The 27849-nt window shown below is 39.2% G+C and overlaps 1 protein-coding gene across 2 annotated transcripts in view; it reads right to left on the reverse strand.

Moving 5' to 3' along the window:
• Positions 1-27115, reverse strand: part of myrf (myelin regulatory factor) — a 33843-nt gene extending 6728 nt beyond the window's left edge. Inside the window, exons 1-20 of one of the 2 annotated variants that reach the window (XM_042496725.1) lie at positions 26578-27115; positions 13796-13886; positions 13361-13654; positions 12304-12365; positions 10804-11026; positions 9298-9398; positions 9051-9165; positions 7205-7400; positions 7045-7121; positions 6780-6890; positions 6597-6687; positions 4307-4507; positions 3963-4071; positions 3670-3779; positions 3429-3589; positions 1803-1875; positions 1631-1713; positions 1456-1524; positions 1268-1351; positions 642-709 (exon numbers count right to left, since the gene is read on the reverse strand). In XM_042496725.1, coding sequence (XP_042352659.1) covers positions 642-709; positions 1268-1351; positions 1456-1524; positions 1631-1713; positions 1803-1875; positions 3429-3589; positions 3670-3779; positions 3963-4071; positions 4307-4507; positions 6597-6687; positions 6780-6890; positions 7045-7121; positions 7205-7400; positions 9051-9165; positions 9298-9398; positions 10804-11026; positions 12304-12365; positions 13361-13654; positions 13796-13886; positions 26578-26623 — 2365 coding nt within the window. In that variant the 5' untranslated portion in view covers positions 26624-27115. Of the gene's footprint in view, positions 1-641; positions 710-1267; positions 1352-1455; positions 1525-1630; positions 1714-1802; positions 1876-3428; positions 3590-3669; positions 3780-3962; positions 4072-4306; positions 4508-6581; positions 6688-6779; positions 6891-7044; positions 7122-7204; positions 7401-9050; positions 9166-9297; positions 9399-10803; positions 11027-12303; positions 12366-13360; positions 13655-13795; positions 13887-26577 lie in introns of both variants that reach the window. The other variant, XM_042496726.1, reaches the window with a different exon arrangement.
• Between the last annotated feature and the right edge of the window lie 734 nt (positions 27116-27849).

A 27849-nucleotide genomic window follows, 5' to 3' on the forward strand; every position in this document is an offset into this window, starting at 1 on the left:
CAATGAAAGACTGTTGCATCGCCTGTGTCTCGGCCAAAAAGTTGCACATAAACACATAGCAAAGGCTACAGACGACATGCACATATACGTATATTATGTTGAGTGAAGGGAGATCCCCCTCCATACCTGCAGATGGCGTTGGTGTGTAAACGCCATTTGAAAAGACTGAAATACTGTCATGACCATAGTTAGCCAGTTAGCACATTAACAAGCTCTTGACCAAATAACCCAATACCAAGTAGTATCAAAAGTTCTCCAGCCAAACAATGCCTGCATTTGAAGGTTTTTGTACCAAAATCTAAAAAATGACTATTTGCATGGTTTTGCTAAAAGCCAATCACTGCAAGCATCCTCCTATTTCATGTGACATGTGATTGGTCCAACAGCTACAACCCATACAGTCTGTAATGTGGTGAAGTTGAGCTTCATTTATTTGGAAATTCAACATGCCAAGATGCCACTTTCAAAAGTAGAGCTTTTACACAACTGAATGCTTTCATATACATGATAGGTATCGAATGAAGTAGTAAAAAAAGGTAACAAATGACGTACTCTTTTGGTATCACTTTAAGAGTACTGGTGCTGGTACTGCAATTTTTTTTAAATGATTCCCAGCCCTTTTGTGCAAACACTCCACTTACCTGGTGCAGGGGTGGTGGACAGCGGAGTATATGGACTCTTGCGTACTGATCCCAGTGCAGCTCTGGACCTGCACCAATCAGATGGCAGCACAGGAGGTCAAGAGCATGCTTAAGGTCAGTGGTCCCTAACTGGTCCAGTCACAGGGTCCAGAGTTTTCACCAGTCATTAGTTCAAGGTCCACACATTTCACATGACCCCATATTAGCCCATATGAAATGGGAACCACCCCTTGGCTTGGAACATAAAAAAAATAAACCAAGCATAAACAGAAATGCCACTTCAAAATAAAAGCCCCAGGCCAGAAATTCAACATACTTCATAACAAAGTGTTGTTTTTTTTTTTTTTTTTTTTTACAAAACTGGCACGTTCACAAGTTACCTGCGGTCCATTCAGAATGGACCCATGACCCTCTTTTGGACCGCAACCCACCAGTTGGGAATCACTGGTTTAGGTAAAATAATTATATATTTAAAACCCAATTAATTATAGGGTGTTTAGATATGTGACTCTTGATTTCCTTTCAGGCTGGACACAAGAAACACCCAACTAAGAAATCAAAGATAAGACTGAGAGAGCAGATCAGGAAATGAAACTTAGCGAGAAAGGCAGGTGCTGAAAGCCTACCATGGGCAGACAGGTGGACAGAAAGTTACAGTGGCAGTGAAGATGGGCATCCAAGAGATGTAGAGAACACAGGAAGGAACATAGCTACAGAAAGCAGGAACAGATTTACAAAAAGACATTAACAGAGGTGAAAAATTGATTTCTTTCACTATAAAGCTTTAATGTCTTTCTGCCTTAAAAGCACCTACCCATCTTTCTCTGTGACGTCTCCTCTGTGGTGAAGAGTCAACACATACAGGACGGACATGGAAATTACACTGAAAAATGAAGATATGGCACCTCATCATTATGTAACTACGGCACATTTTCTTTTTTCTTTTTAAACCACTACTCACTGCTCAGATCCATTCAGCTCAGTCTTACCTGAAGGCCATGACAATGACCAGAGCCAGGATGGTTCCCTGCATGAACCTCTGGCTGATGCAGCCCTGATCCGGAGGTGAATTCTGCAATTAAAGTGCACAGATTACATTAAAGATGTGAATCCTGCTGTTCACTTGTGACTCTGTTTAAATACATCATTTTCAACACGGACCTTGCTCCCAGGTTTGACCGTCTTCTTCTTGAGCGGGCCACTTCCTGTTCTGCTGAAGTAACTCCCTGATTGGCTACATAGACAAGAAAAACAAAAGAAATCATTTAAAGGTTTTCTAATTATACAAGATTCTCTTTTTCATTACATTTACATTTACAAGCACACTGATATTCCATTATTATTCCGAATATGACAGTATTCTGAATTTTATATGGGTCATGTATTCCTATTGGATACAATAATTTTTAATAAAACATTTTTTCATATTGACATGTGGGATATGCCAGCATTAGTTGGGTTTTAGGAGCATTCTTTGGAGATGTATACAGCACATTCAGAACATGCATCTGAACTGGGGTTTTTAACCACAGTTTGCAACATGCAGCCTTTTGTGTGTTTACAGTCAACTCTGTGTGTTTGCATGGGTGTGTTGTACACAAACTAACTCACCAACAGCTGGTAAGAGACAGAGAGAAACTCTGTCTTTAAAACATTATTAAAGACTGGAAGAAGAATAAGAAGTTTTTGGATATGTGCAATGATTACAATGCCAACATTTTCATGAAGGTAATGAAAGAGGGGCTCTGTGTTTGCATGGCTGAACAAATCCACCACCCATGGATTTTTTTTTAATCCTATATTTAAGTTAAGGCGCAAAATGGCAAAAGTGGCACCAGCCATTCTGCTTTACGATATTTTGATGTGTCAAAGTGTGCAGGACTACATGTAAATAGGAGTATTAGTAGAATATTCTGTTTCATTTGTCATGTAAACAGCCTGATCGGAATCTTCTCCTTTTTGTCAGAATAAGAACAAACATTTTATGTTTTGTGGATGTAAACATAGTCACAGTATAATACCCAACCTAAAGCCTAATTTGGGCTTTTTATTGCCAGTGCAGCTTAGTGACAAGGTGGAGGGAGAGGGCATGAGATTCAGCAGAGGGCCACAGGTGAGACCCAGACCACTGCCAAGGCCTCAGCCTATGCAGGGGTTGCCCCCTGGAGCCTAAATTTGAGATAACTTCTTCTTGTTTTTAAGATTATTATTATGATTTTTTTTTTTTTTTTTTTTGCTTTTATTCGATAGGAAAGCTATAGCGTGAGCGGGGCAGAGAGAGGGGGGATGAAGCCCCCTAATAGCTTTCATTAGTATATTGTAACCCACAGTCTGATTATGTGCACATGCACACTCAAATGTACGCATATACATTCACATTTACACATGCACAGACACTCATAATTTTTCTAGATCTTTGTGTTGTGTGTTGCTGACCCAATTTTATATAGATTGCATCAAAGTATTGTAATTTATGGTGTTACTTGTAATTTATGGTATTATTTGTAATTTACGGTGTTACCTTCAGTGAGGTATTTCTAAAGTATAAGCACATTCGGCTTTCTAAGCTCTCCAGCACCTGTTTTTTCTGTATTCTTTTTGTTTTTGGTTACTGTTTTTAATGGTGCAAAAAAATAAATGAAATGATGACATGAGGCAAAGGGCCGAGGCTAGAATCAAACCTGCAACCGCTGCAGCAAGGACATAGCCTTTGTACGTGAGGCGCCTGCTCTACCAGGTAAGCTAAGCGGCATCCCATCTGAGATGATTTCTCCTCTTTTGTCTCACCTGACAGTGCCTCCACTCACGGTGCTCTTCATGCTGTCAAGGCGACGCAGCTTGGCCAGTTTGCGGCTCCAGCGCTCCAGTTCGTCTATACGAGTCTCCAAGTTGTCTGTCAGCTTACACAGCTCCTTCACCGCTCCCACGTTCTCCATGAAGATTCGCTCCTTTGAAATGAGAGAAAGAGAGCTGTTAGTGTGTTTGGAAGTGAAGTCTGTGCGTACTGATGTTTATGTGTCGTCATTACCTTGTTGACCACTAACAGGTTGGGGATAGTTTCTCCATTGGCGCACACCACATCACCCCCCTCCTTAACTGCTTCAGGCAAGATCTGCTGAACCTCTTGAGCGATGACTCCTGCAGGAGGATAAAACACGTGTTGGAGTGAATAACAGCAGATAAAGACACAGGACACACTTGTATAACAATGAAATAGAGCAAAAGACAGATCAAATATTAAGACCGAGATGATAACATAATGTACAAAGAAATGAGATGAAGGAGGCCAACATTGAAAGTTGTTACTTATGAGGTTGTTACCAGTCTCTGCAGTGTTCTCTATGCCCACGGTTGCAGCAAACTCAGGCTTGTATTGATAATGGACCAGCCTCATCTGAGAAATCCGTTTCAAATTGTCTGTGGTGTCGACCTACACACAGACAGAATGAGAATGACGCCCATGCAGATGGTATGAAAACACAATGTGCATGTTGCAGATGAAAACGCTTTGATCAAATACAATGAAAAGACAAAACTGCACAGCTGTGCTGAGCATGAACTTTTGGATGACGTGGTTCATGATGACGAGGCACACAATGACACACTGACACACGCACATGCACAAACACACACCCATATACATACACACTGAGTGTCATCCTGACCTCCTGGACATTTTCTTTGGCCCTGATGTCAGACGGATGCACCAGTGAGCCCATGACCTTCACATTGCCGTGGACAACAAGGGCCTCGTCCGGCCGGTCGGTGTTGACGCCGACTCTGCCGTGGTGGTAGACTGAGTCTGGCAGTTGGCCGCGCTGCCACAGCACTTCGTTGTCGCTCTCAAACTGGCCTGGGTTGGATGCCTGTAACAGAGAAAAAAAGGAGAAGGTGCACAGACAAACAGCAATTCAGATGTTTCTAAAAGATATGCCAACAAAGATCCAAATAACAACAATATTTTAAAGGAGTAGTTCAACATTTGGTAAAATATGCTTACTCACTTTCTCACCGAGAGATAAATGAGAAGATTGACACTATTCTTCCAGTGGTCTAATGCATAACCCTCCATAAAGCAACCACAATCTGTTCTTTTTACATTTCCACGTTACCAGAAGGTAAGAAAGGTAAGGTAAGAAAGCAAATGGGCATATTACATAAATGTGGAACTATTCCTTTACAAGATGCAAAAGATTGACATTACATTACAGCTTATTGATTAGTCACTGTTTAAATTTACTGAACCAACACAATTATCCCCTAATTTGTGATCTTATGATGGCCCTTTGTCTAAAAGTAAACAATCGTGTAGCTTTCAAATAGCTCTAATGCTACTTAAGCCCATGCAGTTCAAGGTATACTATGCAGAATTTTCCAAAAAGACAATGTTTACACTCACATTGAAATAATCCCTCTCAATCATCATGTATGACCCACTACAAGTGTGTGGCAGCATATTCTTATGCAGAGACTTTGCCCTCTGCCTAAATTTTCTTTTTTTTTCCCTCTCATTTTGCTGTGTTCAGGACATTCCTTGGCACAGCATGCAGTTGAGGTCAGAAGTAGTGACCAGATACCTTACAATAAGCAGCATACAACTAGGAAGGAGCTAAAAAAACGTGGAAACAGCACCGGAAAAGTGCACATATATAGGTTGGCTCTTACTTTTATTGTTGCTGCTTACAAACTGTAGCTGACATTTCTTGCATAGTATACCTTCAACTATACACTGTATGTACACATCTGGAGTAAGTGCCATGCCATTGCTGTCCAGTGAAAACCATATATCTCCATCTTTAATTTTTTAATTTCAAAATCAGATGTTTCTATATGAGTTAATTAAGGAAAAAAGTGATGCCTGCACACTGACTCCATGCCAAACAGGTTTAATGAAGACCATTCAATCCTACTTGGATCTTCATCACATCAAAAAAGATGGTTTTTTTTGACCTGACAAAGATCCAAGTAGTATCAAAACATTGTCTTCATTAAAGCTGTGTTTTGTGTGTGTTACTTCTTTCTTCAATGTACTGTTTTCTGAAAGCCTTGTACCTAAGTGATAAGTGATTTTTCTCTCAACTCTTAAGTGGTGGAAGAAGTATCCAGATCCTTTACTTAAGTTAAAGTACTAATACTATACTGTGAAAATACTCAAGTAAAAGTTCTGCATTGAAAATGTTACTTAAGTAAAAGTAAGTAATTATTATCAGAAAATGTACTTCAAAGTATTAAAACTTAAAAAAATAAATAAATAAAAAACACCCCAAAACTCAAAATTATTAAATGATTTTTTTAAAGGAAATAACACATCTGAAAAACTCCAAATTTAAAAAACAAAAATGTAAAAAAAAAAAAACAAATGCCAAAACTCAAAATTATTCTTTAACAAAAACAACAAACAAACAAAAAGAAATTAAATGTTTATCAAAATGGTTGGCAAATCATTTTTTGAATTAACTTATTGCAGCTGAACTACTTAATCTGTAAAGTAATTAAAATTGTCAGATAAGTGAAGTGAAGCAAAAAGAACAGTATTTCCCTCTGAAGTGTAGTTGAGTAAAAGTATAAAGTAGCATAAAAACAAAATACTCAAGTGAAGTACAAGTACCTCAAATTCTTGCTTAAGTTCAGTACTTCCACCACTGCAAGTCTTAAAGGTTAAGACAGTTCTCTTTTTTAAACAAGGCTGTTTTTCTTAGCTCTTGAAAGGTTGACATCTTGAGAATAGATGTTTTTTACTGCACAGCCTTCTGTGTATATTTGAGTGTACAGTAAGTGTGCTGCGGATCACAGCCACACAGACAAAGGAAAAGAAAGACAGACGGACGGAAAGATGTTGAGATCTACATTGTGATTCTGAAGAGCAGAAAGCTGAAGTAAAGGAGACCAAAGGTGTCACATTCACAAGGGATATATGATTGTTGTAGGAGGCAGACAGACATGGCCAGACGTTACCCTGACGATGATCCTCTCAGACGCCTGGGCAGCCACAGTGTAGCTCTGATTGTGGGACTGTGCGTGCAGCGCCACCACCAGCATGAAATACCTGCGAGGACCAAAACATCAGGAGGAGATGTGACTGCTGGAGCTTTGACAGGATCACAGTGGATCATACTGTGTACATGTGGTGTCTGTCACCTCTGGTCAGGGTTCGGTTTGCCCTTCTTCCTCATGTTATTCGCTGTGGTCTCGCTGAAGTGGAGCCGCCCCACTGTGACCTTTGTGACCTGCTCTGCGGGCAGCGTGACCCTGAGATGGGCAAAATCACAAGCACATTATGCACAAAATCTACAGCTGGATACTGTTCTGTGAACTGTTTTAGTCATTTCTGTAGTTAATATTGTATTTCCTTTCCATGTGATTCACAAAAATCCCTTAATTATATTTTAAAGTTCAGACTCACAGCACTGGTTTGAAGGGTCTTTTGCTGCGGTCAGACTGTGACTGCTCCACACTTATAGACTGATTCATGGCCTCCACCTGGCAATGAAGAGAGAGACATATACACTAAATTCTGTAGATCTACAAGCTGATGTGTCAGTCACTGCTTTGCCTCCACGCACCTTCACTCCGTTGAGTTTGAGATAGAAGCAGTCGATGGGCTGCAGGCCCTCACTTGTCTTAATGTACTTGGGATCTCCCAGCATGCCTACGTATACTGTGACCTGGAAATGATTCTTCTTCTGGCAAACAAAAGCATCATCAGCCAGGGAGAAGTTGAAGCCCTTGTCAGCATCAACACGGTAGGTAGGCATTGGACTGCAGACAGGGAAAGAGATGTGACACAGGAATAAAGTGAATTTGTAGAAAGTTTAAAAACTGCTGCATACTGCTGAGTTTTGCCTTTATTATCACCAGGGGGAGACTCTTGACTTTGTTACTGGAGTCGTTCACGTTTTTAGGTGCAAGCCTTCAGAGAGACACACATGTGGATGGAGCATGTATAATGTATGTTATTTGGTAAAGATATGGACAAAATTCACAAAATCTATTTGTAGGAGCTAATATGGAGATGGTGACTGAAACCTTTATTACTTTCTTATGATGTTCACATAGTGTCTAAGACATTTTTATGTAAATAAACTAGAGGCAGAGAAGGGAGGTGGCTTCTGGGGCTCCAGTCCCAAATGTTTTCTCAAGAGCTCAAAATCCTTGAAGAATTTAAATGGGGTTGTCAGTCACGTCAGTCACAATGCACATGATGTGTTTTTTAAAAAAAAAAAACATTTTTATCGTGTTAATGTTCTTCTGTTGGCCTAATATTTGGTTCATAGTACTGAAGACTTTTTTGCGCTCTTTTCTGTTTTCTCCTGTTTCTACTGCGATTTTGGTATTGTACTCATTTGGCATTTTTACTTTGGTAAAACACTAGCCTTTGTTTGAAAAGGTACTATAGAAATAAAATTGTCACATTTAATTTTGGCATTATTGGGGATTTTTTATTTGAAATCAGAGCAACCAAGATTATTATGGGATGGTTTCAAATGTAGCAGATTTGTTAGCTAAGCATTCATTCAGTGAACCAAAAATATGTGATTTAACTTAAAGCTAGTAACATCAACAATTTTACCCTTTTTTAAGTGGCAGGACTGAAAATTAGTCATGATCAATGTTTGATGTGTTCTGGTTTCAAAATGATGAGACAGTTGGAGAAAAATTTTGATATAAAACAGGATATACACTCTACAGGATGATTTTTTCCCCCTGGCATCTATCATGTTTTTCTCAAATGATGTACAGATTTTTAGGCTTGACAAATACTGTGTATGGCTGCAATAAACAAGGAAAAAAAGGTCAGCAGATCCACCTAAGGAAAGTTTACCTCTGGCCCGCCCCTGAAATACACCTCTTCTCATAGTTAGAGACCCCTACATTGGCCCTTGGGCGCTTGTTTTGCTATTTTCTTTGCCATTACTTTATGACACTGAGGACTGAGATTGTCTGAGAGACTTGATGAATCTACCTGAAAACAAATAAAAACCCTCTGTGCCTCTTCACAGCTGTAGTGTACTAAATGTTGTGATGGGCAACCAGGTGGTTCTGATAACACATCTGAAAGGTCTTAGAAGTTCATTTTAACCTCCCTCCCTATCTATACTTTTTTCTATTTGGCATCGCAAAAAGCACAAGTCCTCTAATTTCTCCTGTTACCCCCTCCTCGCGTTGTCTTTCTAAGCCGAAACCCTGCTCTCGTTCACTCCCCCGCACAGCTCACCTCTGAGGAATTTGCAGACCTCTCTAACCCTGCTATTCCTTTTCCACTCCTGTTGTACACTTTGTTGAATTATTCATTTAAGCAATTATAACATATCTCATTCTTGGCTCTCTGCAGAGTGCTCTCAGCTATTTTTTTCACCACAAAATACAGACAAAAAGATGCACAGATATGCCAAAATAAATTCCACCCACAGCTCTTTGCAGTTTGCGTCATACAGCGGTGTCCACTTGTTCTGCTGGTGAGGCTGCCACTTAATGCACTGATAGTTTGGGTCCAGGTAGGCGTTGTCTGCGTCCTGCATTAAACCTGTGACAAACAGATCGGCAATTAAAGCGAGACAGACAGATGCTGAGAATGTGCAGAATGAGTTGAAGGGCAGGTGAGACAGGTGAGCGTGAGGTAGCGGAGGCGAGGAAGAGAAGAAAGATGCCTGCCTACCTGGTTCTTGTTTGATGATACCTGTGAGGATTTGGGAATTGAGGGTGCTGTTGGGAGAGTCGGAGTGCTTCCTCTTCTTGGCCTGGTGAACAGGAATGCCGCTGTGTGAGGAAATGGAAACGCAGTCAAAGGTTGTACACATGACTCCTTCCCATCATTTCTCCTGCTCCATACAAACTGGACAGCACAACCGTCCGTCCTGTATATCTGTAATATTTCCAAAGTTAGGCCGTTTCTCTCTCTCTGAGCAACATGGAGAGACTGATGGACACTTTTATAACTAGCAAGCTACTGTCATGCTTTCATTTCTGTTCTGTCAAAGAATACAAGTAATCAGCTGCAACTAATTCAGAATTCTGCAACACGAGTTCTGACTAAGTGCAGAAGGAGAGCGCACATTACGCCTGTTTTAAAACTTAACACTGGCTACCTTTTGGTTTTCACATAGATTCTAAAAATTCTTGTATCAATTTATAAGGCACTGCATGGGCTCACACACAGGGTTCCTGCACCTAAATGTAAGTGGGATTCCAGATTCCAGGTTTTTTTTAATGCTATTCTGAATGAAATTTGAGATCAGTGTTACAAAATACAACACTGAAGAAAAAAACATAATTCCTAAAGACATAAAACATGACTTTTTGGGCAACCATAACTTGAGAGACATTTAGTATTTTTTTCATCAGTTTATTTTTTTAAGGAACCAATTCGAGATTTTACAGTTAAAAAAAAAAGATTCATAAAATCCCGCTTCCCCTGTCTTAGCATTTCTAAGACTTTGAAAGACTGATTTAATACCAATTAAAGCCTTACTTTTTGATAAATAAATTCAATGACTTTTAAGGCTTTTTAAGAATCCATGGGATGAATGCTTGGACCAGACAACATCTTAGAGATGTTTTTGGTTTATGAACCAGGAAGGCCCCTCAGATCCTCTGACTCCTCTTTTTAAGCTCCTCCAAAGGGTTAAACTAAAACATTCAGTGATTCTGCAAAAAAAAGGGAGGAACTCTTACACCAAAAAAAACAAACCAAAAAACTGTGATATAAAAGATCGAAGTCAAGGCACTCAGGGTGGTTTTGTGCTTTCAAATCATCCTGAGTGCCCTGGCTTGGATTTTTATACCACAGTTTTTTTGGTTGTAAGTATTCCCTTCCTGCTGCCTCTCTTTTTTATTTGTTGTTACTGTTTTTAGCCATTACACTCCACAAGGTTGGAACAGTCTGCCAGAGGATCTGAGAGAAGCTGGCAGTATTGATAAATGTGAACTCAAATCTAAAATCTAAGTAAAATCTTTTTAGTCTTGGCTTTTATGGAGTCTATCACCATCACAATGTTATGGCTTACACTCATTCTTTTTATTAAGATCAATTTTTGCTTATTTCCTAAATGGTTCTTGTTTTCTTTTTCCAGTAAAACTGTAAAGCTCTTTAAATTGCATTTGATTTGTTTGAAAGGTGGAATTAAAAAAAGACTGATGAACAGAAAGATATATCATGACTCACTCCTGCCCCTGAGGATGCTGCAGAAGCTGATGGAGCATCTGATTCTGCTGCATGTCTCCACTGCCGCTTGTGGCTGGACCGATGGGATACTGTGATATCATGGGCTCGGGCTTCAGGTACATGTCCCGATGCATGCTGGGATAGTGCCCGTGTGGTGGGAGGGGTGGCGTTGGAGTCATGTGACACATGTTCTCTGGTGTCATGGTCCTGATCATGTGGGGATCTGAAACATGAAAGGAGCATAACATCGACATGATTATACCTTAAACACAGAATGCAGCTTTTTCTCTTCGTGATTGGTCCATCCGTCCTGCATTTTAGAGTTTATTCTACTTCCCAGCACGGTGCTGCAGGAATGAGTCCAAAACAGAAAAACAACGCAAAAATACACAGAATAGAATATAAGTATAAAATATATTATGACAGTTCAGATTTGGGGAGGCAGTGGGAGACATGTATTGTAGGCTTTTTAGAGGTGGGATCTTATAGCCTTTCTCTAGCTGTATACTTCTGTTGATTACACCTCAAAATCATGAAAGTGCTGTTCATGGGGTGCTGTGTGGCTCAGTTGTTGTTGAGCACTCGCCCCATATTCAGAGGCTATGTGTCGTCAGCGCTGTGGCTTTGGGTTTGAGTCCGACTTGCGGCCCTTTGCTGCATGTCATCTTCACTCTCTCATTCCCATTTTTTTGTCATCGATCTAGCTGTCCTATCAAATAAAGGCCATAAAAGCCCTAAAAAATACCTAGAAAAAAGTGGTGTTCCTTCTTGAAGATTATCTTGCTGAACAAACGTGCAAGTATCCTAAACTTCTGTTTTCAATAGAGCTTATTTCCTTCAATGATCCAAAATTCAATCGGAAAATCCTATAGGCTTTTTGATGAGGGAACCAGGGCGAAGCTAACTTCTGTGTCAACCTCAAAAAAAAAAACATCATCCTTGCAGCACTCTACAACCTTAGCTAGTTATTTTCCATTGTTTCAAACTGCCGAGCTGGACGGATGCCCATCAGATAATACTCTCCCACACCTTTTTACTAATGGGCAAGACCAACACAGGTGTGTGAGCAGCGAGAAGTACATAATGACTTTGAGTAACGCTGGAGTTCAACTTGTATGTTGAAACAAGAAAAACAGTCATCTTTGTGGAAACACTTGAAACAAAAACTTATGAAGCTGTGTTCAGAAAATATGTTACTCGACTCCATTTTCAAGACAAATAATGTAAACCGCTGATTAATAAATGACACACACACTGGATTCAATATATTGATTGGCTTGCACATGGAGTTCTTTTTGACTTTATGCTCTGTTCAAACACAACAAAGTGATAAGTAACAGATATTGATTTGACTGTGACTCAAATACACCTTGAATATTTCAGTGGCTTCCTCCGACACTGCGTCTGAGTGCAGTCTACAGTTTAAAGCACCATTTCCGTCTATTATATGTTTACCACATATACATTTTTGTAGTAAGAAGAAACAGATGTGTCACTTACCATTCACCTGCTGAGGAGAGTATGGCTCTGAGCTGGAGTCTGGGGGGGACTCAGGTAGTGTCCTTAACAAAAAAGAAGCCAGGAGATGATAATTTTACATCAATAGTATTATTCATCTTTAAAATCATTTTTAAAAAATCCTTTAAGATATACCATGCTTAAAGCTGGGAGGCCCTCCCTTGTGTATTCTTCTTATTTTCTAAACTGCCATTATAATAAAGGGAGAAACTTTCATTTGGAATCAGATTAAGTGTAGACGTTCTTTACACAAGATTTTGTGCGTCAGGATTTTTTTTTTTTGCAGGATGTAATCTGACTCTCTCTCTCTCCATCTGTTATCAGTCTCCCTCCCCCTCTGCACCAGCTAGTGTTTTATTTGTACAAATGAAGCTTAATCAAGTATTGATTGCATAATGGGCCTGTAGTAGGGTGTGTGTGTGTGGTTTCGTTACATGCTTTAAACAGAAATACACTATGTCATCTGTTGCAACTTCTTTCATGTTGAAGATGTGAGTTGTGAAAACATCTTGAACATTCCAGCTCCAGCTTTTCTTCTCTCCTTTTTGCTTTACATAATTATTTCTGTCCTCATCTGCCTGTCCCTTATTATTTATATTTTTATTGCATTTTATTACATGTTAAGAGACTATATGTACCGATTGATAGTTTCTGTCAAGCCCCTTGAGTTTTTACTGGGATTTACCCCTTTAACACTGAATTGTCATTAGTTTTCTGTGTTTTTTTTAAATTAAAACATTTTTTATTTTATTTTTGTCCTTTTTTGAAAGTAATTTTCTTAAGGTCATTTTTGTCTTTGTTTTTTAGTTTTACTTTTTTTTGTTGCTTATTACCAGGTAATTTTTTTGAATAACTTTTTGTAAATTTCCTGCTATTTTTTAAAAACTTTTTTTGTTAAGTTGCTTATTGACTTCTTCCTCCCATGCATTTGAACTAATTCAAGCCAATTTGTTTAGGTTTCAATATTGTCATTTTTAAAATGTGCTAAATAAATCAAATCAAATCAAATGCTACACTGTCTCCTAGGTGCTGTGCTCACCCTGGGGCGTAGTGGCCCCTGTGCTCAGGCTTGACGTGAGCCTGCTGTTGCTGTGGTTGCTGCTGCTGTTGTTGCTGCTGCTGCTGCTGTCCCAGGCAGAGGTAGTTGTGTCGGAGGCCCAGAGATGGACCTGGGGGGTAGGCGTTCTGACAGTTCTGGGGCCCAGGCGGAGGGGCTCCTTGGCGCAGTGGAATAGGTGGGCTCACACCACACACCAGCCCCCCAGAGGAGGACACTCCTGCCTGGGGAGATGAGTAATTTGGTCCTGGGGTGCTGTGGACCTCTGAGAAACAGCTGGGAGAGAGAAGAAGAAGACGAATAAAAAAGGGGGATTAGCCTTATCAGAAAAAACAAATTCCTTTGTAACGACATGATCTGATTCGGTTGGTGCGTGTTGTTTTGACGTTGCCGGGTTGGTATGGAGTCCCTACTGACATGTCAGTGCTATCGTCCTCCTTGCTGATGTACTCTTCCAGGATACTGGTGTCGATGTTGGCTGGCTCCAGAGAACTGATAATATCATGACCTGTGGTGAAGGGAGGGTCGGGAACATGGAGGGGAGATGGAGAGCATCTGTGAATTAGCAACGGGACTCTTTCAGCAACTCCACACACTGCCACTAAAGCTCCAGTTTCAACACAAGCTTATGTTGTAACAATTCCCTGGAAAACAGTCTATATATATATATATATCTAATAACACTTAAGAACCTAGTTTATTATTTAGAGCTTTTTTTCTGCACACTGTGAGGAATCTTACTACAAGGAATCATTTGTATTAGAAAAATTCCTAATCTTAAGTTGAACACGTACTTGAGGTGATGTAAAGCTCTGATTTGCTTCCTGAGAATTTAAAGACTAAGCTGACAGGAGTGACCAGCAGTCTAAATATGTGTTAGTACTCAACGTTACAGATCAAATACTGATGATTCAGTGCCTCCGACTGCTTACATAGACTGGAATCATTTTGTACCCCAGCTGCCTTTCCCCATTTAAAAAAACAATCATTGTCAAAGAAGTATTTAATTGCTAGAAAGAGGTTTTTTTTCACAAAACAGAACTTTCTATGCAGTAGAAAAATACATATAATTTTGAAATTAGTGCTACATAACCAGAGAAAACAGAGAAAAAGGACTGTGGCATTTTCTTTTGCTCACAACGTCCAAAACCTACAACTACCAGAATGCACTGCGTGGCATCAGATAAATAAATGTTCCTGCTGGTGGGTGACATAATGTGAACTCGTCTGTTTTGGCCATAGATTGTAAAACAATGGACGCAGCTACCGTGATGTCACTCATAGGTTTGTGGGCTGCTTTTTTGAAGCCTCGAGTTCCACATTTTGGCTCTCGCTATCTTGGTTTTTTTGGCATGAAAGTTAAAATTAAATGATTATTTCTGCTGTTAAGCTGAGCATTTTAACATTTGGATCTGTGGAGTCTGACTCTGTTTTGGCATTAGCCTCATGTGGCCATTCAATAAACTGCAGTTTTTTGGTACCTCCGCTTTGGCCTCAGTTTTCTGTCTCTGAGGATGCTGCTTGGCTCATTTTTGATCAGCACTGGCTACTTTTACAGTTTGATCTGAGTTTTGTCAGAGTTTGACAGAGAGAGCAAGAGAGAGAGTGAGACAGAGAGAGAGAGAGAAAGAGGGGTGCTTCTCTCCTGGCCAGGTTCCAATAACTCTCAAATTGCCCAAATTGAAATTACAAATTTAAACTATGCCTAATGGAAACACATCAATTTTGAAAAAAAAATCCCATTTATTACAAAAAAGTTTTTACACTTGTATGAAGTGCTATTTCAGGCAATTTGAAAAAGTCATATTTTCACAAAACTGCAATGGAAACACTTTTTGACTTTTATAGGTCACATGATGCTATGGCTATGCGCTACAAGAGGTATTATTGCATCACACAACTCTTCAAAAGTTGAGCAGATCATCCAGAAGTTCTGAATCCTCTGTAAAATCAAGGACTATCACCTCCCCGAAATCCCATCTATAAGAGGTTTGCCTTTCCGTAATCACTTGCATAACACGCCTACATCGCCTTTAATTGCAAATAATTACAGCTAGTGTGGTGACTGCAATAGAAATAAATCTACTAATAATTGAACATCCATTGCCATGCTTCTTGGAATGTTATAAAAAGAGAGGAAGTCGCATAACATGACTCAACGGAAAAGCAGTCATCTCCCAATTGTGTTTTATCGACATTCTGAAAATACCGCTTAACTTTAGTGCAATCTGTAATGATCCATTTCTATACTCTTTGTGTCTGTAGTTGTGTGCATACAAAAAATGTGGAAGTACAATCTGTAGTTTGAGCAACAGCCCTGGAGCCTATGAAAATCCGCTAGATGATGCAAGGGATGAGCAGGGAGCTCTGGGTGCTGGTAAGATGGAGTGAGGTTTAACATAATTCGTTTACACATACAACCCACATTGTGTTGACACAAAGCTGGTTGAAAATCGGCAAAGTATCCCATTAATAATAATCATAAAATGACTTAGAAGTTCATAACTGTACTGTGTTTTCCCAATTTTCTTTGTTCACTACAGATGACATCCATCATAAAAAATAACTTCATCTAAAAGCTTGTTTCTTTACATCCTGTGTGGCATGATTTTAAATATTTTAATACAATAATATAGTGTATATTTTAGTCATTTTAAAATTCCCTACAGCTCGCCTTGCTTCACCTCAAGGTCATTTTCACCCTTTGATAGCCAAAGCTGCACAAATCCCAAACACATGACCCCACTTAATCTCTAAAACAGCAACACGCAACAAGCACCTGCTTATGCATATATTTAGAAAAGCGTAAATCACTCCATATAAACCGACCTTCCCTGTTGCAGGCAGAGAATTCAAACTTAAACATTACATTACATGAAGTGATGCATTTTCTAAGCTGTCACTAGGTGACTGCAGATGCTGAGAACAGAGTGAGTGTGAGAGAGGAGAGGGGGAGCAGAAGGAGGGGTGAAGCAGAGTGTAAGGACCTGGTATATAGTGGGTGGGCAGGCAACCCCAGTCTTTCTCCTTTTCTCTCTCTATGTCTCACACACACACACACACACACACACACACACACACACACACACACACACTTTCTCTGATAGATTAAGCAGCTACTCAGTTGGGAATGCAAGGAATTTTTGTGTTAGCATTGGAAAAAAAAATCTCCTTTTCCCTCTTTTTTTTGTCTTTCACTAATGCCTCACTCTTCATCAAAAGCAGCAACTAAAATGTAACTTATTTGTATTATTAGTGTCACAGTTCCTCCAATAACCCTTTCAACACATTGCTATCGTTTACCACAGATGATTTAATGGACCGTATCATTTCGGGAATATGTGCTTTGTCCAGTCCAAGCGCAGAGTTGATAGAATAAACATCAACTTCTTACAACTTTCAGTCCCACAAACCAAATCACTAATGAACCGTTAAAGAACACCCAAACTTCTATTGTTTAACATCACAAATCTTCACATTGCCATGTTTTTGGAGAAAACTAGCATGTTTACACTGACTGTCCTTTCTCTGGAAAGAAACAGATGGTAAATGTCTCTTGATACGTGCCAGTGCGAGTAGAGAAAAGCAGGATGGTTCCCTTTAAATAAGATCCAGATGTTCACCCCACCCAAATAGGCAGTAAATTTAAGCTGGCAGGCCTGATAACGAAAATAGAGAGATGGAGGGAGAGGGGAGGGGCAGATAGATGGAGGTTGACGAGAGTGGGGGAAAGAAAGACCGAGTTTGATGTCCAAGGATGGAATGATAGAGGGAAGAACCTACAAGGAAAACCAGGAGAAAAAAACGAAAAAGGGCTGTAATCAAGTTGTGTCCAAGAGAGGTCCAAGAACGGGCGCAGTTGAGTTCAAGTCAAGAGTGGCAGGAGTTCAAGACCTCGATCCAAAATCAAGTCATATCCCAAGACTCACTTATTTGTAATCAATATTTTTCTACATAGATTTTTAGAGTTAGAGATAGAGCTGCTATATAGCATTTCATAATTATTTACAAAAGTGAGACAGCAAAACTTGGAAACTAATACTGTTAAACAGCTCCAAATAGAGATGTGCTATCAGGTTGAGTCCTTCTAACCCTTTGAAACCTGAGCAAATTGGCTTTATGTGTTTCAAAAACAAGGAAAGAAGACAATGAATAATTTAACAAGAAACGACCCCCAAAATAACAAGAAATTAGTAAAAAGTTACAAGAAAATTACCTGAAAAATAGCAAAAACAGAGGGGAAAAAAAGTAAAAATTAAAAGATAGCAAGCAATAACCTGGAAAGAAGTGTTAAAAAAGAGTAACAAAATAGTATATATATACTATAACATAATTTTAAAAATATAATTATAATTACTATTACTTTCTGGACATTTTCCCCTAGTTTTTTGATATCTAATTGTCTTTCTCTTTTTTCACCTTTTACAAATTTCTTGCAGTTTGCTGGATGTGTTTTTATTGGAAATCAAAACAAATTTCTCATGTTTCACAGGTTTAAGTAATTGTGAAAGGCGTCCGAATGCAGCACAAGAAAACTGATGTTAATACAGGTTTCAAAGGGTTAAGGAAAATTTGTGATTTAGGGCAATATACTGTACATACACCGACTTCGCTACTACTGGAAATAAAGAACATTCAAAACAACAATTTAAATGACTGAAAACTTGGTAACTTAAAAAATAATTCAATAAACTGTCAATATGTACTGAAAGAAATACATGAGACGGATAGTCCGAGGAAAAAAATCATGTCCCTCCCCCTCTTCCTTCTGCCTCTAATGGCATTCCCTCGAATCTACACTGTGGTCAATAACAACCAATCAGATCCAAGGAGTCTCTCACTCAGCTGCCAATTGTGTCATCACTCTGAGCTGCGATTTGACAGCTTTCAGTTGATACGACAAACTTGTTAACAAACAGTTTGCAACATTGTGCAGTTATGTAATCCAGTGTTCTTTTTTTTAAGCTTTGTTTTGGTCTCTACCAACTCCTGATGGAAATAGTAGGCCCTTTAGCTGCTAAATGTTAGACAGATTAACAATTATGCTATATGAAATGCTGACGGGAGCTGTGTATGTGGGTGATAATTTTCAATAAATCACTTTAAATGACCCTGCTAACATTGTTTTCACATTGTCATTTATAATATTATAGCTGCTTTATTTTGTTTCACTTAAAGGTCCAAAGTACAGGATTTAGTGACATCTAGAGGTGAGGTTGCAGAATTGAGATTTCTCCTATGAACCAAGCATGTAGGAGAACTACGGTGTTAGATGTGAGAACAAGAAAACACATATGACCCTATCTAGAGCAAGTATTTGATTTGTCCTTTTTAGGCTACTGTAGAACATGGCAGACTTTGTGGAAGAGGACCCGCTCTGTATGTAGATATAAACTGCTCATTCTAACAAAAACAGGAGTCTTATTTTCAGGTGATCAGAAACCAGCTGTGAATATTATACACATATGCTCCTAAATCCAACATACTGGACCTTTAACCTCACAAAGTGTGAGCATAAGAGAATTAATGTTTCACATGCCCGTGTTACACAATTATTCATTTATCTAAATTAATTTCCACTAGAACAACAGTAACATTTATACTTAACACTTTCTGCAGACCGATGAGAATATATTGTAATGACACACTGAAGCACAAAAATGAATGATATTATTGTTTGCAGCCTCCACTCATTTATCCACCTGCATTCACCCCAAAACTACTGAACTAAAACAAAAGCACAGTAAGTAGTTGATCACTCTGCAGAGGCTAAGTTAACATGAAAAGGAGGTACCAGGAAGTCAACAGGTGTACATATCAAATGACTGGAGTGGTGCTCTGGATGGAAAAAAAACATAACAAACTTTCAAAGCCAAGGCATTAAAACAACAGTCTTATTGGTTCTACGTCTCACATAACTTTGGGAGAGTTAGTGATCATGTTCACTGTATAGGATAGCAGGAGTAGTTTGTTGCCTCTTGAAGATATTGTCACCAATTTTTGCCTTGACAGTGAGATATGGCACATTTGTAATGAATAAAGAAAAGTTATTTAATGCTATCTCTGTGAGGGTTAAGAATGGCAGAAGCACAAATTATGTTACTGTAATCTCAAATTCAATGAATCAGTTAAGTTTAAATAGCTGTGAACTGGATGTGTACATTTCCCCGCCCTCTATGTTTTTCTCTGTCCAGCTGTGTTCAACAAGGAACAGTGAAATGATTGTCAGTCCAACTTCGATACAGACTGGCCTTTTGAGAGATTAGGGGCTGAGAAGGGTGTGTGTGTGTGTGTGTGTGTGTGTGTGTGTGTGTGTGTGTGTGTGTATGTGTGTGTGCGTCTAAGTACACGCTTGCATGTGTGTGTGTTTGTTTGTGTTTGTGTGTCTTATTCCACCATTTCAATGCCTGGGTTGTCAGCAGAGTAATAATCTAAAATGAACACAAACAGAGGGCCGACTGTGTGCGCGTCCATCAAACATGATTCGACTTATATCATTCAAATGCACAGCTTTTCCTTTTCCGTACATGTTCCTTAAAAAAAATCATTGTGTATGATAGAACTATCCTCTTGTGGAATTGTGTAAACTGTTATTAAGGCTAAGGACAGGCAAGAAAACTAATTTGAAGGAACATGAAAGCTGAGCAAATATTTTTACAAAGATTTTTGCCTCCGAATGAGATTTGTATGCACTCACATGTGTGTGTTAATAATTAAACACTTTTAGAAGAGGAACAAAGTCCATCTGATTAACAAACAGTTAGACCAGAATGAACTTGGCTGCACACCCACACATCATATACACACATAGACACAATGAATACACTTTTTTGAAAAAGAGATTTAACATCAAATTACACACAGAAGCAGCAATTTTAAAAAAAGGTACAAGACAAACATTAAAAGTGATGTTTGTAGAATCATTAGAAGTATTACATAAGAGGTACTATTAGTCTATGTAATATATTTTACTTAATTTTCACACTTGCTGCAACACAATATGCCCTCTGGGACAAATGATAAAACTGAATTGAAGTGAAAAACTAACTAAAAATGTCGATACAATCAACGTACAAAAGCAAATAATCTCCCAGCGGTTCTACAAGATGCCGCACAGGCTAAGGAGCACAGGGATTGTGCCTACAGTGTAGCACACATACAGACACAAATAGTTAATGAAAGGAAACATGTCAATCTACACTAGAGAGTGTTAGACAGCTCGGACATATAGTCTGAGGGCTATGAAGTTTCTCTTTTTGCTTACAAGACAGGGTTACTAATGAAAGAGTGAAGGCATCACTACAGCACATATATCATTAAACACCTGAATACGGACAAAAAGACCCTCACCAGGTAGGGACTAATAAATCTAAAGAGAAGCAGAGCGGACAGAGCGGCAGAGTACCTGCGCGTAGCCAAAGCATGATGATGTCCTTGAGATGAAAGCACCTGAAACAGAAGATGAGAAGAACAATTCCTCTCTAATTTTTCACATGTTTCCCTACACGGGCTGAAAGGCTTTCTTCTGTAGACCCGAGAGTTGCAGATCAGGGTACCAAATGTGTGTGTGTGTGCGCGCGTGCATGTGTAAAAAGCATATGTGTGCGAGTGTGTGTGTGAGAAACGCTCACAGAGTGTTATAATGAGGATTATTCCCCAGTCATGAGAAAGGGCTGTACCAGGCTACCACACACAGCCCTTGTCGCACACAAGCACTGGTCGCACCGGCGGACCTGGCTCAGGAGATTACAGGAGTGACAAGGCTGGGACCGGGACACGGAGCAAGGCTGGAGAAAAAAAAACCAAAAAACGCTGCAGATGTCAGGTTGAGTTTGAGGGCCAGCACTAGACAGAGGAGACAATGGAAGAAGAAGAGTAAGACAACAAGGAGGGAAAAGAAGAAGAGAGTATAAAGGAAGGAGAGAGTAATGAAGGATGAAGATGTAGAGTCACATGAAGAAGAACCCAGCTAGAAGGGAACGTTCCCACAACATTGGCTAACTTTACCTACAAGTTGCAATAATGTTTTAACGAAAACATTTTAATCTAATGTTCAAAGAACCTTTTAAAGATGATTTTAAATAATGTTCCTATAGGGTTAAACGCTGACAGAGACCTAACATTGGAACTGCAGCGTTCTGATGATGTTTTGGTGATGTTGAGAGGTGATAGATCAGAGAATGTTCTTTCATAAAATGTCCCCACAATGTTACATGAGAACAAAGAAGGAACATTTTCATAGCAACATTCACAACATGTTGAAGTGACAAGGTTTTTTTATGAAAATGTAATGTAATGTGATATGTTAACAAAAACAACAACAAAAACAAACAAAAAAAAAAACCATTATTAACATTTTTTGATGTTTATAGAGAACGTTAACCTAACTTTAAGAAGAACGTTCTGGGAACTTAAAGAAATCATGCTGCTGAAAACTAAAACATTGCATTGGTTGTTCGGAATATTTTTGAAACCAAAAATTGCTGGCTGGTAAGAGGGAGGAAATTTTGATTAGACTAATACAGCTCAAAATTTAGAATCAGGGCAGTAAAGAGTTTTTAACTACTGAATTGGAGACACAGCAGCTCCGGTAAACACCTGCAGTCATCATGTCTGTGCCTGAGTTACATGCATCTTTAACAATGTCTGATATATGACGCTCAGGGTGCAGACACATAGTAAACTTTTCTTTACTTTAGTAAAACAGCATCCCTTTAAGTTATCACACACACATACAAAGACAAAAAAGTGAATTAATCTCTTGAAGTCCAGCTCAACCACAAACAGCATTCACCAGCTGAGGATTACTCAGCTGGCACTCCGGACTGATGGGAGTGAGCCACAACAATGAAAAACCTACTCGTGAAGCACTTTAAGCCTGGCTGCTCAAAAACAATACATTCCTCTAACTGCACTTCACCACTAAACCTGTAAATCAGAGGATCCGTCCAAACTTTGCTCTGTTTCACACAGGTTTTCCGAGATGGACGACGGCCTTCCCATCCATGATTCACAACCACTGTGGGAGTACAGCGGGCTTTAATGGGAATTCTGATTTAGTAGCACCTGTGATGAGTTGTTCATCTTGTAAGGGCAATATGGAGTAAGAAAGTTATTAATTTACCTTCTGACTCAGATGTTTAGGAAGTGAATGTGCTCAAAGTTTTATTCTTGGAAGATACAGTTCAAGGACAGTATCGCCTACTAAACAAGTGCATTTTAAATTGAAAGCTTTTTAGCCACATTAGCAGCATGGCTGTCGAAGTACAGTCTGCTGTCTGTCAATGTCAGGCTGTCGGTGAGCATCTGTCACGCTAGTTTTGCAGTGTGTGGCACATTTGAATTTCATTTTCTGGGATAGCAAAGGAATGGCCTGCCTAACTCTGCCTCAATGAGTAGAAGCCACTCACAGGGAGAGTAAGGCAGGTCAGACCTTTGCTATCCAAAGTCCATTTGTGGAAGGTAAATATTAGTGCCGTCCAACGATTCATTTTTAAAATCGCGATCGATTGCAGAATTTCAGTAGCTAATCACAGTTTTTAATCACATTTTCAATTCCATCATTTCACATTTCAAATCGGTTATGAAGTCCATACTAACAAGGTAAAGCAATTCTTACTTAATTTGTCTTGATTGGGAATCAAATTACAGCAAAAAAAAACACATAACTTGGGTGTGTCTGTAAAGGGGAGACTCATGGGTACCCATAGAACCAACTTTCATTCAGATATCTTGAGGTCAGAGGTCAAGGGACTCCTGTGAAATGACCACGCCGTTTCTCCATCGCCAAAATATAGCCTAACTTCGGAGCATTATTTACCCTTTCCCTTAAGCTAGATGTGGCTTATGAGATGCACGTCATGTTTGGTATCACTGGATTCTACAGGTCTGCTAGTTTCATATACTCCCAGTATCATCACTGTAGCTTTAAAGCTCAGCCCACTCTTAAAGACAAGAATGTCGGCTAGTCGCAATTTTAAAAAAGATTACAGGTTATGTTTAGATCTTGACGCTTTTAACACATTAATGCTGACTGCCCTTTTAAAAATCTTTTGTTCTTTCAATAACAGTTTGTGTTTTTATTATCTGCCATGTTGTTCTTCAGTTTTCTCTTTTTAAAAGACAAAATACAGACTACCGTCACCCACCTGTGGGGGGAGTTATCACTTCATCACCACTGGTTGTTCGATGTTGGTTTGGTGTGTCTGGGCCTTTACCAAGCGCCCAGGAAGATCGCCAGGCTTTGAAGCGAATTTTACATAGCGGCCAAAAGTGGAATTACATCGTACAGGTCAGCTACGTGATGCCGTGGCGGCCAGAGAGACTTTTTAACATTGACTTACATTAGAAAGAGACTTCTGTAAATGAGTGGATGAATTTGTGAGCAAAATGATTCATTTCACTACCAAGACTGAATCACTCTGATAACATTTGGGAAGATTAAATTTATTTCACTGCCATTCAAGCTAGCAAAGCTCTGAACTGGAAGTCAGTTGCTCCGCTGGCAGACGTTACCCGCTTGAGCACACTCGGCCACCGTGACTCTCTAGTGCACAAGCCTTGCCAAAACGATCTGTCTGCAAACATAATTTCCAAAAGATTGTGCATGACTGTTTCAGTTCCAATGCATTTTGTCTTCTGCTGAAAAAGCAGAGGCAGTGGGGTCAGCATTTAATCAAGTGCTCAGTTGACTTGGGATGGGGCATTACTTTGAGTAACACAACACAACAGCAATAAATGTCATGATCCTTTTATGTGCATAAATGGCTCTGTGAGCGTGTGAGCGACTGTTTGTTGTCTAAGTGAGTCACAGACGAGAAGGTCAAGTTTTGGGGGAGGTTGGTGATTTAACTGGGTTTCTCTCAACAGGGCAGCCTCTCTCCACCCTGAGTCTGCACTATCTCACCTCCTCACCCTGTCTGCTCACTGTCACTCTAATGGAGTCAAAGAGAGTGAGCGCCTGGGGAAGTCCAAATACTCGAGGAGAAACACCAGTCTCACCTCATTGTGCTTTAACAGCCAGCGGGGCTATGCCAGGAATGTACACTGTGCATTAGTGTGAATGTATACATATTTCACTAATCCTATTAAAACACAGTTTACCACTGCCAAAATCCATTATAGTGCTACGTGTGAGTGTGTGCTTCTGTGTGAGTGTGTGTCTCTTTCAGATAAAGGGCGAGATGAACAAAGATACTAATTATCTAATAAATCAAATTGAGGGCTTACTGTGTTACTTTTGGTCACCAAAGTTTACCAAATTCAAGATCTAAGAGAGAGAGAGAGATATTAGGAGTATGGTATCACTGTGGTTAGTTAAATAGGAAAATAAGCATCTAAGACGGCGCCTACTGTATACTTCTCGTGGACAAGTTGACATTTTATCCCAAGCAAAAGTGGCTGAAATAAAGCCAAAGTAAGAACATCTCTCTTACTCCCAAAGCAAGAATGTAAACACACTACATTCCCGTCAGAGTGGCAAGGAACCTCTGACAGTCATGGATGGCTGTGTATATTTAAGTCAACACTCTGTGTATACTATAATCAAGTGTTAAGTCTCTCTACAGATAACTTATTATACATAAAGCACACTATGTGTTTTATGTGCACTTGACTTCTGGCACGTTTTGACATTAAGTTTCTTTAAGAAAAAAACAACTACTTGTAATATGTGACTACTGCAGCAAGCTGTAAATCACACAGTGCAGAGAAAAACTCGCAAAATGAATGTGACAAAATGTAACTGTCCTGACAGTGAAACATTAAACGTTCTGCAGGAATATGATGATGATGATGATGATGATGATGATGATGATGATTATGATGATGATGATATGTATGGAATAAGGTTAATAAAGTCATGAACATTCTCAAATTGTGACAGATGAACTTAACGCAATTCAAGATCTTCAAGTCTGCAAATCAACACACACACACACACACACACACACGCACACACACTCACACAGCTAATGGCGTTGTTAGGCCTTGGCGTCTGAGGCTTCAGCCCTGAATGTTTTCTAAATAGTATCTAAATATGTTAGCTATATTCATATGTTTCAACAATGAGAAAAGGCCTAATACTAATAATAAGCCTCTGATCCAATAATCTGTCATTTTTGTCATACTTGTACTTGAATAAATGTTTCTAAGTCCATTCCACAATTATTTACATAAATACATACATTTCACTATTTTTCCACCTCTAGTCAATATATTTTTAATGACAGCATTGTCAAGTAGTTTTGTTTTTACTGAATACTAATTACTAGCAACTAGTAATATCTCTAACATCAAAATCATTAATTATATGTAAAGAGAAGGTTTTAAGTGTAAATAAGGTTCCAGAGTGTTTGAAAAAGCATCACCCCTTACACAGATCCAGGCTAAGCCCCCACTGTCCTCAAATCCTATAAACGCCCCTGCACAAGCGTTGGTAAATAAGGGATGTAATTTAGAAGAAACCAACAGACTTTTTTTGTACATGCTGAAAAAGGTTCACGAACTGAAATCAATATTACTAAAAGTCATATATTATTGTAACTTTTTCAAACTGATTTTATGGGGATGAACATAAAATTTCTGCTTTTCTGAATTGATTTTGGTTCTGTTTGCGTTATGATGAGCATCACTGGTTTAGCTCACATTGCTCATGTCTCTTAACACAGACATTGTGCCACAGCACCCTTGCAAAACACACCATTTATCTTGCCTTGAATTCCTACACCCTTCCACCCCTTAACCCCACCCTCCTCCTCCTCCTCGTTTTTTCCTAGGATTCCCCGTTTAACTTGATCTGTTACCCATCACCAGCACTTTTGCTCCCAGCGCCCCTTAAACCTCAGTCCTCATGGCATTTTTTAAAAAGTTTTTCTAAGTTAAACAGCCAAGAGGGAAAGTTAAAAAACTGAGCAGTGCACGAGTCCTATAAGATCACTTGTAAATATTTCAGATATTATTATTGTGACGTTAACCACCTGCCATGTGTGGTGCGTCAGAATAGTTTAAACCAGGCTTTTTGACAATGAAGTTAAACTATACACACAATAGAAGTTAAAGTCAAAGTGGCTGCAAAAGTAAAAAAAAAACAAAAAACAAAAAAACCCCACATCTTTTCGGCTCTATTTGTAATTATTTGTACAATAAGTTTTAATACCGAACTGTACTGATAAATATGTATCATAATAAGACATCCTTACCTTCAAAAAATCTCTGTAACGCTTCTGTTTCATCTACCACGTCCATCCTAGCGGGTCCCACATAAAAAATCCATGAAAGTCTCCCCTTTTCCGAACGAAATCAATTCGGATCGGGGAAACTTTTCAAATACACATGACGGAGTCCAGATTATATTCGCAGTGTCGACTCTTTGTTTTAGTTCACATTAATCCAACGCTTCATGCGGAGAACTTCTTTCTCCTGTTCAGCAACTTGGCACCGGATTGACGTCCGTATTAACCGAACGCCTCCAATGACGCTACGGTTTTGGCTATAACTTTAAAGACCGAGGTAAGTTTTTAAATTAAGGTGCCAACAAAAATCCATAGAGGAATAACGTTAAAAAGTCTGCCTTCAGGCGCACCTTCATTTCAGCTCCCGCGAGCTTCATAATAAAATGTTGGCAAAAAAAAAAAAAAAAATCAGCTCGTGGGGAAAAAATGAAAATACGAGTCTTTCAAAAATAAAAAATGTGCGTAAAAGTTGGGTAAAGTTGACTCCCAGGTCCCTCCCGTTGACTCTTCCTCCTCCTCTGCCTCTCAGACAGGATGTGCGCAGCGCGGAGTCGGAGGAGAGGAGCTGAGGCAGGTGAGGGATGTGCGCCAGGCTGCTGCTGCCGGACAAAAAAACTGCCAAAAACTGTGAATGTAAAGACGCGTGCGGTTTTTTGATAGGCCTTATCCACAGCTGGTTTACCTTTAGGCATGTTTTACTTTTGTACAATCGTCTTTTATATTATATATATTGACTATGTATGAGTATCTGCAACAGGGGCGTCTCTAGGATTTGAGGACATTGGGGGATTAGCCACAAACTCAGGGGGGGTCAAGGGGGGTATCCTTCCCTGGGATGTGTTTTAATATAAACAAGCTCTTTTTTATTGTACTTTGTGCTATACAAACTTCATTTGTATAGCACATTTTATACAACAGGACAATTCAAAGTGATTTACAAAGCAATAATATATAAAAACATAAGAAAGGATACAGATTTACGATAAAAGAGTTAAGAGATAAGATATAAAAGGTACAAAAGTAATTACTAAATGATTTTTAAAAATTAAAATCAAATTCTCCATTAGAAATACAAAATACCCCCCCAAAAAAAAACAGACAGGCATTGTTGAACATCATCTGGGAGGTCGTTCCAGGTTTGTGCTGCAGGATGACAAAACACTGCTTCACCATGTTTTGTTCTAACTCTTGTGACAGTCAGTAGGCCGGCTCGATATGTCCTGACGGCCCTAGTAGGTT

This window comes from Plectropomus leopardus, chromosome 11 (assembly GCF_008729295.1).
Source record: "Plectropomus leopardus isolate mb chromosome 11, YSFRI_Pleo_2.0, whole genome shotgun sequence".
NCBI lineage: Eukaryota > Metazoa > Chordata > Actinopteri > Perciformes > Serranidae > Plectropomus > Plectropomus leopardus.